Source organism: Rhinopithecus bieti, unplaced genomic scaffold, assembly GCF_001698545.2.
Source record: "Rhinopithecus bieti isolate Rb0 unplaced genomic scaffold, ASM169854v2 scaffold_2476, whole genome shotgun sequence".
Classification (NCBI taxonomy): domain Eukaryota; kingdom Metazoa; phylum Chordata; class Mammalia; order Primates; family Cercopithecidae; genus Rhinopithecus; species Rhinopithecus bieti.
Window position 1 is genome coordinate 419,219 of NW_016803754.1, and position 11,591 is coordinate 430,809.

Genomic DNA, 11,591 nt, shown 5'->3' on the forward strand with positions numbered 1-11,591 from the left:
TACATGAAACTCACATTTGTTCACATCCACAGTCACTTCCTGGCTTCACCCATAGGAATGATGGTCTGGCTACCCAGTTAGGAACTCTGCACACAGGCTGTCAGTTACTAAAACAACAATTAAAAACAGTGACTTTGGTTAAATGTATATCAGGAGTTACATTCTGGAGGGAAAAATGAGCAGAGGAAATATATTTTAATAGCAAATGAAAAATCGCAACCTTGTGACTCCTTACTTTTCCCGTATAATTCGTTATGCTTGTGCTGAAACTTCAGAGTATCAAATGAGGCTCATATATTCATGCCTAAACCTTTGTCTTTGTCCAACCTGAGCCCACATTTGGGCCATCCACTGGCATACAAGTACACTTGTGAGATGATCACTGTGCAGACAGCATTGCTGGGGCAACTCACAGATAGCTCCATTCTGAGTCTCTCCCCTCAAACTCCCAGCATCACAAACCCTGAATGAGTGTCCTCCTGTCCTCCACAGCACCCAGAGCCTGCCCTGCCATGATTTCACTGCCCAACTGAAAACCTCAACACAGATTTCACAGGCTCAGAGACAAAGGCAAGTCCCAGTCAGAGGCTGGTTTGGGGGCCTAAGAGAAAATATTTTTTTCAACAATTATTCTGTTAGAATTTTCCAGGGATTTATAAGCTGAATTTCTATACATAGTTATTATCTTAAAAATAAAAGGTATTTGTAATCTGAGAAACATAAAACATAGAAAATAATTAAATCCCACAAGAGCATCATTATTCAGAGACTTCAAATTCAGCTAATCAAATTCTGAGCTCCCTGCCTTATGGTCCATCTCCATAGTGTCTATGTGCTCCAACCTTATCAAATATATGTTCAAAGAATTATTCTAACCTTTAAAAAAGAATTAAAAAGGAATTTGTAAAGACAATGATTCAACAAATAGAGGCTCTCAAACAGAGAAACTATGAAAACAGACCTACTGGAAATTCTAGAAATGAAAAGTTCAACAACTAAATTGAAAAATGTGTTATATAAATGCAACAGCAATATAATATGATGCAAGAACCAGTAAACTGAAAAACAAGTCAATAGAAATGATCTCATATAAAGAAGAGAAAAATTATAAAGAAGAATGAATAAAACCTCAGACATTATAGGTCCATGTGAACAATACCAACAAATTTGTGTTAGGAATCAAAAAGGAAAAAAAGAAAGAGGCTAAAAAATGTGTTCCCATCTTTATGTCCATGTGTACCACATGTTTAGCTCCCACTTGCAAGTGAGAAGATGTGGTATTTAGTTTTTTGTTTCTGCATCAGTTCACTTAGGAAAATGACTTCCAGCTGCATCCAAGTTTCTGCAAGGACATAATTTTGTTCCTATGATTTTGTTCCTATTTATGGCTGCATATGATTCCATGGTGTATTGTTGTGGGATGTCAGGGACCCCAAACGGAGGGACTGGCTGGAGCCACGACAGAGGAAGATAAATTGTGAATATTTAATTTTAAAATGGTTATTTATCAGTTCCCAAATAATACTTTTATAATTTCTTATGCCTGTCTTTATTTTAATCTCTCAATCCTGTTATCTTCATAAACTGAGGATGTACGTCACCTCAGGACCACTGTGATAATTGTGTTAACTGTACAAAATGATTGTAAAACATGTGCATTTGAACAATATGAAATCAGTGCACCTTGAGAAAGAGCAGAATAACATCGATTTTTAGGAAACAAGGGAAGACAACCATAAGATCTGACTGCCTGCTGGGTTGGGCAAAAAGAGCTATATTTTTCTTCTTGCAGAGAGCCTATAAACAAACGTGTAAGTAGGGAAGGTATCACTAAGTTATTTTCCTAGCAAGGAATATTAATATTAATAGCTTGGGAAAGGAATACATTCCTGGGGGGAGGTCTATAAATGGGTGCTCTGGGAATGTCTGTCTTATGTGGTTGAGATAAGTACTAAGATACATCCTGGTCTCCTGCAGTACCCTCAGGCTTACTAGGGTGGGGAAAAACTTCACCCTGGTAAATTTGTGGTCAGACCAGTTATCTGTTCTTGAACCCTGTTTTCTGTTGTTTAAGATGTTTATCAAGACAATACGTTCACCACTGAATATAGACCCTTATCAGTAGTTCTGCTTTTGCCCTTTGTCCTGTTCCCTCTGAAGCATGTGACCTTTGTTAGACCCTGATTAGTAGTTCTGCTTTTTGCTATTTGAAGCATGTGATCTTTGTACTTACTCTCTCTTTTTACACTCCCTCCGCTTTTGAAACCCTTAATAAAACTTCCTGGTTTTGAGACTCAGGTGGACATCACGGTCCTACCAATATGTGATGTCACCCCCAGTGGCCCAGCTGTAAAATTTTTCTCTTTATACTTTATCTCTTTATTTCTCAGCTGGCTGACACTGATGGAAAATAGAAAGAACCAATGCTGAAATACTGGGGGCAGGATCCCCCGATAGTGTATATATACAACAGTTTCTTTATCTAGTCCATGGTTGAGGGGCACAATAGTCATTGGGGACTACTAGAGGGGAGAGAGAAGGAGGAAGGGAAGGGTTGAAAAACTACCTATGGGTACAATGTTCACTACGTGGTTAATAAGTTCAGTCATACACCAAACCTCAGCATCATGCAAAATAACTTTGTAACATATGTGTATATGCATGCTCTGATTCTGAAATAAAAACTGAAAAAGAAAAAAAATGGAGAAATAATGAAAATCATCTGTAGAAATGATGAAATACATTAATCTATACATGAAAGAAACTCGGTGAAACCTTTTCAGGATAAGCACAATGCAATTCATAACTATACACATTATAGTACCAATGTTGAAAGACAAAGAGAATTTGGAAGGCATCACTAAAATACTGACTTACTCTATACTAGGGAGCAATAATAAAGCCATTGGCTACATTTTCATCATTATCAGTGGAGGTGAGAAGACAGTGGAATGATATATCTAAATGCTGGGGGAGAAAATTCAGTCACAAATTCTATATCCAGCAAAACAATCCTTTACATATAAAGACAAGGTAGAAATATTCTTTTATATACAAAGACTAATTCGTTAATAGTATATATGCCTTGCAAGAGATTCACGAGAAAATTCTTCAGAATCACAGGGAATGAATAACAGTAGATAGCAATTCAAATTGACAGGAAGGAATCAAGGCCTCAGAAAGTGAAAGAAATAAGAAAATAGCTACAAAATATGTTTACTTTACCTGATATAAAGATTAAGTCCAGGAAAACAAAACAATTATAATAGACATAAGAATATCAGTGATATTGATTGTGTTTTGAGCAGCAGTTTTTGACTGGGAAGGTGCATAATGAAAGCAGTGAGAGAATTATAAACCTTAGCTATTTCGATGTGGATCATGACATGAAGTGATCTGGATCTTGAAACTCATTTGCACCCTTAAGATTTGCACTCTTTGCACTGTGTGTTTTACCTTAGATAAAATAAAATGAAATAAAACAAACCTAGACTCTTTTAAATAAACCTGAACAAAGAAATAAAAATCACCAAATATTTATTAAAGATCAACCTTATTAAAGAGAAATGGAAAACATACCTGAGAAAGTCCTAAAGAAGTAGAAGTCTAGTAGAGGAAACAGCAGGAAACATCTGCATATGGCCCTTCTGCCACTCAGGAAACACAGATTTTACCTGTATTGATTTCCTTAAAACATAAAATATATTTATGTCGTTTTGCTCACAAGAGAGGCCCCCAACTTCTCCTTGGCTCTTTCCACCCCACTGCACCCACCAGAGGATTTGTATACTGCTTCTAGGGAGGACTTTCCCTTGTGAGTTTGAGTTAAAAGCTCAGCTCTAACCTTGCCTTGACTAATCAGGACTCCTCAGTTCATCTTCTCACAATGAGGCTCCCTGCTCAACTCCCAGGGCTGCTAATGCTCTGGGTCCCTGGTAAGGGCAGAAGGGAAATAAGGGAGAATGACAAGGTGGGAGGGTGAACTCTGGGAGACCCACTCCTTTCCATGTGTATTCTGTCCTCCTGTTGGATGTGTGTTGTCCTCCAGGGTGGGGCATGTGATTCTTAGATCTGTGAGAGTGAGGAAGATTCCAGAAGGATCAAGGACATGTACGTTAGTGAAAGCTGTGACACAGAAAGAGGGGGATGTGGTAGGTGACTTCTAGAGACCCCTTTGTGTTTTGTAAATTGAAGGGAAAAGAAAGAGAGATCAGCCTGTTACTGTGTCTATATAGAAAGAAGTATACATAAGAGACTCCATTTTGTTCTTCTGATATCACCACTTGGTTCATCTTGCGAGTCAATGGTGCTCAATTGCAGTGTTTCCATCTCTGTGGAGGCACTTTTCTTTGCATCTCCAATGGGTTCATTGTAGAACTTCAAATGTCTAGTGGGTATCCAAACAGGAAGCTGATTTTCTCCTGGTGAAACACAAGCAAAACCTCTTCCCCAGGTTATCACCTTCCCTATTTCCCATGTCTTATTTTTGTTGTCTTTCCACCAAATCAGTTTTCCTTCATGTGGACTGTTCTTTTTACCAGTAAGATGTTGTTCTGCAGAAGTAGTAATCTGATTTCTATAAATGTTTAAAAAATTTAAAGTATAAAGTGCTAGATTAAGCTGCATCTGAGGAGTGTTACACTCCTTACTGTCTCCCCCTTCTTTTTGTTTAACTAACTGAGTTTTGAGTGTTTGATTAGTTCTTTCAATTATGGCCTGTCCTTGGGAATTATAAGGAATTCCTGTTGTATGTGTAATTTTCCACTGGTTTAAGAATTTTTAGAAAGCTTTACTACAATATCCTGGTCCATTGTCAGTTTTAATTTTTTCTGGAACTCCCATTACAGCAAAACAAGATAATAAATGTTTTTTAACATGGGAAGTACTTTCTCCTGTCTGGCATGTTGCCCATATGAAATGTGAATAAGTATCAACTGTTACATGAACATATGATAATTTTCCAAATGAAGGTACATGGGTAACATCCATTTGCCATAATGCATTAGGACACAGACCTCTGGGATTAACTCCTGCCTCTTGAGTGGGCAGGTGTAGTACTTGACACTGGGTACAATGTTGTACAATATTTTTTGCCTGTTTCCATGTGACATCAAATTTGTTTTTTAACCCTGCTGCATTTACATGAGTCAAAGCATGAAGTTCTTGTGCTTTTATGAATGCAGAGGATACCAGTAAGTCAGCTTTTTCATTTGCTTTAGTTAAAGGTCCTGGTAAATTAGTGTGTGCTCGAATATGAGTAATATAAAATGGGAAATTCCTTTTTCTTACAGTTTGTTGTAACAAATTGAACAGCTGGTTTAACTGATCATCCATGCTATATTTAATTAGAGCTGTCTCAACATCCCTTGTAGCCTGTACTACATATGCAGAATCTGATATAATATTAACAGGTTGATTAAAATCTTCTAACACTGTAATGACTGCAACCAACTCTGCCCTTTGAGCTGATTGATATTGAGTTTTGATTACTCGCTCCTTTGGCCCTGTGTAAGCCGCTTTTCCATTGCTGGAACCATCAGTAAATACTGTCAGAGCATTTTCTAAAGGTTCATGTCTGGTAATTTTAGGTAAGATCCAAGTAGTCAATTTTAAAAACTGGAAGATTTTTGTTTTTGGGTAATGATTATCAATAATTCCCACAAAATCAGCAAGGCCAATTTGCCATGCACCAGAATTGATAAAGGCTTGTTTAACTTGTTCCTTGGTTAAAGGAACAACTATTTTGTCTGGGTCATTACCACACAATTTTATTATTCGTAATCTTGTCTGACCAATTAACGTAGCTATTTGGTCCAAGTACAATGTAAAGGTCTTAATTGTACTGTGAGGAAGGAATGACCACTCCACAAGATCAGTATTTTGAACAATGATGCCTGTTGGAGAATGTGTAGTGGCAAAAATCAAAAGTTGGAGTGGGGCTAAAGAATTTATTCTACTTATTTGCGCTGACTGAATTTTTTCTTCCACTAATTTAATTTTTTTTGTTGCCTCTGGGGTTAATATCCTTCTACTATTTAAGTCTGGATCTCCTCTTAGGATAGAGAACAAATTTGACATGGCATAAGTAGGAATGCCTAGAGTTGGCCGAATCCAATTAATATCACCTAACAATTTCTGAAAGTCATTTAATGTTTTTAATGTGTCTTTTCTTATTTCTATTTTTTGTGGCTTAATTTTTCTATTTTTTATTTGCATCCCTAAATAATGAAAAGGATCAGAGGTTTGGATCTTATCAAACGCTATTGTTAGTCCTGCGTTGGCAACCTCTGCTTGCAGAAATGTGTAACAGTCAATTAATTTGTCTCTTGTTTCTGCAGCACATAAAATATCATCAATATAGTGAATGATATAACAATCTGAAAATTTGTCTCTAACTGGTTGAAGGACTTGACCTACGAAAGTTTGACAAATAGTTGGACTATTAAGCATTCCCTGAGGTAATACTTTCCACTGAAACCTGGTGGCTGGTTCTTTATTATTTATGGCTGGTATAGTAAAGGCAAATTTTTCACAATCTTGCTCTGCCAGAGGAATGGTAAAAAAGCAATCCTTTAGATCAATTATAATTAAAGGCCAGTCTTTTGGGATCATGGCCGGAGAGGGCAATCCAGGTTGGAGAGGCCCCATGGGTTGAATTACAGCGTTTACGGCTCTTAAGTCCATTAACATACGCCATTTGCCTGATTTTTTCTGAATTACAAATACAGGAGAATTCCAGGGTGAGAATGAAGGCTCAATATGTCCCTTTTCTAATTGTTCCTTTGTTAATAAATGTAAAGCCTCCAGTTTTTGCTTTGGTAGCGGCCACTGATTTACCCATACCGGTTTTTCTGTTTTCCAAGTTAATGGAATGGGTTTAGGAGGCTCTACAGTGGCCGCTCCTAAAAAGGATAGCCTATTCCTTTTTTTTCTTGATTTTTCTCAGTCTCAATTGGGACTTTAATGCCATTTTCATTTTTTCCTAATCCCTTTCCTGGTATATATCCCATCTTAGTCATGATTTTTTGACTTGTGGGGCTGTATAATGGAGCAGGCATAATGATCTCCGCACCCCATTGTTGTAACAAATCTCGACCCCATAGATTAACGGGAATTGAAGTAATCATTGGCTGAACAGTACTTTCTTGATTATCTGGCCCTAAACAATGTAAAATCATTGTACTTTCATACACTTCTGAGGCAGTGCCTACGCCGACAAGTTTTGTAACAGCCTTTTGTTTAGGCCAATTTTTTGGCCACTGATTTAAAGCAATGACAGAGATATCTGCTCCTGTGTCTACCAACCCTTCAAACTGTTTTCCTTGAATAATGGCCTTACACACAGGTCTGCTTTCAGAGACCAGACTTGCCCAATATGCAGCCTTTCCTGCCAGATCAGTGCTTCCGAACCCTCCTGTTCTTTTTATCTTACTGTTTCCAATTTTAATATAAGGTAGGAGTAATAGTTGAGCAATTCTGTCTCCTGGACTGGCACTCCAAGGAATTGAGGAACTAATAACCAATTGAATTTCGCCTTCATAGTCTGAATCAACCACACCAGTATGAATTTGAACTCCTTTTAGATTTAAACTTGATCTTCCTAAGATTAGTCCTACAGTCCCCTCAGGCAATGGGCCGTATACCCCTGTGGGGATTTTTTGTGGAGGCTCCCCTGGAAGCAGAGAGACTGCTTGTAAAGCACATAGATCTACTGCTGCACTGCCACTTGTGGCGGGGGATAATTGCTGTACTGTGATAACTGGCTTATTCCCTGAGACACTTGCGACAGTGGGGGTTGTTGTTCCTGAAAACCCTGGGGAACAAAGGGTTGAATTTGGAATGCCCCAGTTTGTTGCGGGGCCTGAGGCTGGCCCCTCCTCTCGTTTCCCGACAGTGGTTGCCCATTTTTATCAAATTTAGAACGACATTGAATACTCCAATGTTTTCCCTTTTTACATCTTGGACATAGGCCAGGTGGCCCTTTATCTGTTGTTGTAGTAACTTGAGTAGTTACATTTTGCTTATTTGTGACTAGGCAATTCTTTTTTAGATGACCAATTTGACCACAATTATAACATTTTCCCCCAAATGTTTTCACTTGTCCTCCTAAAGCAACCCCTGTGATTGCTTGAGCCATAAGCATAGCTTTATGCATAGCTCCTCCAATTCCATCGCAGGCTTTAACGTACTCTGAGATTACATCTGATCCTGCAGGAACCCTTCCTTTTAATGGCTTAATGGCTGATTGACAATCAGGATTGGCGTTTTCATATGCCATCAACTCCACTATGACTTTGCGGGCATTCTCATCGGTAATTGACTTTTGAGCAGCATCTTGAAGTCTTGCTACAAAATCAGGGTAGGGCTCTTTAGAGCCTTGTCTTATTGTATTAAAGGAGGGACAGGTGGTTCCTGGGTCTTAGATTTTCTCCCAGGCTCTAAGGCAGATAGCCCTAATTTGCTCAATGTCCTCATTTGGCATTATTACTTGTTGGCTAGCAGTGCTCCAATTTTGACCTATTCCTAATAGTTGATCTACGTCTATGTTAATTGGAGGATTGGCAGTCCTATTTCTTCAGACCTGCACTTGTGCCCCATCAATCCACCAAGTCTTAAATTGTAAAAATTGAGAGGGTGAGAGTGATGATTTTGCCAGAATCTCCCAATCATAAGGAATGAGTCTATGTCCATGAGCAATGGAATCTAATAATGTTCTCATGTAAGGAGAGTTGGGTCCATACTGTTTTACTCCCTCTTTCATTTCTTTTAGCATTTTTATAGAAAAGGACTCTTATCTGACTTCAGCTATGGGAAGCTCTCCCTCTTGGGTGGTGGTCTTGATTCTAATATTACTGGGAATTGCCACGCTTCAATATCTCCTTGTTTTCCTGCCTCATCAATAATTTTATGTAATGCACTACCCTGTCTACTAGGCGGTGCTGTAGGATTAAGTCTCATGGTGGGAGGCTGAGGATATGGCGCCCCACGCTGTGGGGCTAGAAACCTTCCTGGCTGTGCATACGGATTTTCTGGGGGCAACCGATACTGAAGTTCAGCTGGCAGCCAGTATTGATAGGCTACTGGTGGCTGGGTCTTATTTTCTATCGGCTGATATTGTGGACACTGTATTTGGATTGGCATTGCCATAACAGAGACTCTATCTTTTTCTTTTTCTTTTTTTTTTCCTTAACTTTCATACTAAGTTTTATTGTATGCTGCCATCAGTGTATATAAAACAATTACCCTTGTGAAACAGAAATTCATGAAAATTCAGAGAGGTAGATGTTAAGGACTGACAAAAGTAGAAGTTTGTATATTATGGCACATGTGTTGCAGGGACACAGTAACAGACTGATCTCTCTTTCTTTTCCCCATACAAATCTTGGTTCTTTTTATACCTGTATATTTTGGGAGTATTAACCAAAATCACACACAAAAAAATAATTGAGCAAAACATAAATAACAGACAGAAAATGATTAAAATGACTCAGTGTTTGTACATAACCTTGCGTTTCTCTCTTATCATTTCAGGATCCAATGGAAATGCTGTGATGTCCCAGCCTCCACTCTCCCTGCCCATCACCCCTGGAGAGCCAGCCTCCATCTCCTACAGGTCTAGTCACAGCCCCCTTCACAGTAATGGATACACCTATTTGAATTGGGACCTACAGAAGCCAGGCCAGCCTCCACAGCTCCCAATTTATTTGGTTTCCAACCGGGACCCTGGAGTCACAGACATGTTCAGTGGCAGGGAGTTGGGGACAGATTTCATGCTTAAAATCAGCAGGGTAGAGGCTGAGGATGTTGGGGTTTATTATTGCCAGCAAAATACATTCTTTAGATTTGGTTTAGCAGTTACTAGAGTACTTGTACATTGATAAGGTTTGGTGATATTAAACACTGTTTCCCTTCCCTCCTTTACCTCCCCCTACCACTTTTCGCAAGGCAGACCCCTGACCAGGACAGCAGCAGGCACTGTATTTTTTCCTACTTTTCTCAGGAAGAACACAAATAAAAATCATCACAGTCTAGATTTTTAAATTACTAGTTATGTTCTGGCAAATGTATGCAAAAATAAAGGCCTAGTGCTAAAAGTCTTTGCACAGTCTCAACCACAGCATATTGAAGTAAAAAAGTGGTTTTCTGAACTCCAAAGCTGGGTTTCAACAATAAGGACCAACTTTGAAAGAATAAAGACATATGCATGTCATCTTAAACGGAATCTGGTTCAATACAACATAATATATAAGATAACATTTTACCCCCTGAAAAATAAACATCTGAAGACTTTGAACAGAGGTCAGTAAATGAGAGATTGGTGAGTTGTGTTTGAGATATGAACCCGGATGGAAGTTCTTATGTATTTCCTGGGAAGAATCACAGAATTGAGAGACCCTGTGTGACGTTCAAGGCTGGGCACCATGCCACTGCAAGCTCATGGGAAAGTGCTGCATCTCACGGAGCTCTAGGTCATTAGTGATTGAAAGGTTAAGGAGTTTTGTGTCCAAATGCACCTTAGGTCATTTCAAACTTTCAAGTTCAACCCAGCAGGACATAGATGAGCCTCCAAAAGTTGATTCTGCTTCCGTCATTTACTTAGGAATGATTTGAGAAAGAAATCATAATACCCTATATGGGTATTAGGCAGTAATAAGTTGAGGATATCTGCTGTATAATACACTTGCATATTTCACAAGTTAATATATGGAAAAACTGTAATTAAACTGATTAATTCAAATGAAAGCAAGAATCAAGAAAATTGGAGGAAACAAGATGGTAAGTTTAACCTTAACTTTACAAATAATTGCATCATAAATAAACACTTTTTCCAAGTAAATCATAACATTATCAGACAGGATTAAAATCAAAGATGTATGCTACTCATTAAATACACACCATAGTAGGAATATAGAATGGCTTTAAAAATGAAAGGATGAAGCATACATATCATGCAAGAACTAGCAAAAGAAACTAGGTTGTGATTTTCATGCAAGAGACAAAATGGATATTTCATAATGATAAATGGCATCAAGAAGCCACTGAAATTCTAAATCTGCTTGAGTCCTGTATTAGTACGTTTTCACCCTACTGATAAAGACATACCTGAGACTGAGCAATTTACAAAAGAAAGAGGTTTAATGGACTTACAATTCCCCATGGCTGGGGAGGCCTTACAAACATGGTAGAAGAAGGAGCAAGTCACATCTTATGTGGATGGTCTCAGGCAAAGAGAAAGAGAGCTTGCGCAGGGGAAATCCTCTTTGTGAAACCATCAGATTTCATGAGATTTATTCATTATCATAAGAACAGCATGGAGAAAAACTGCCCCAATGATACAATTACCAACTACCAAGTCACTCCTAAACTTGTAGGAATTCTAGATGAGATTTCGCTGGGGACACAGCCAAACCATATCATTCTGCCCCTGGCCCCTCACATATATCATGTCCTCACATTTCAAAACCAATCATGCCTTTCCAGCAGTCCCCCACAGTCTTAGCTCAACATTATCTCAAATGTCTACAGTCCAAAGTCTTATCTGAGACAAGGCAAGTCCTTTCTGCCTATAAGCCTGTGAAACCAAAAGCAAG

At 38.6% G+C, this 11,591-nt stretch overlaps 1 gene segment (V, D, J or C); it reads left to right on the forward strand.

The window, feature by feature from the left end:
- Window positions 1-3,886: 3,886 nt before the first annotated feature.
- On the forward strand, window positions 3,887-9,878 carry LOC108515535 (Ig kappa chain V-II region RPMI 6410-like). The segment is given in 2 exon segments: window positions 3,887-3,935; window positions 9,532-9,878. Coding segments are annotated over 2 exon segments (396 nt in total).
- The last annotated feature ends 1,713 nt before the right edge of the window (window positions 9,879-11,591 follow it).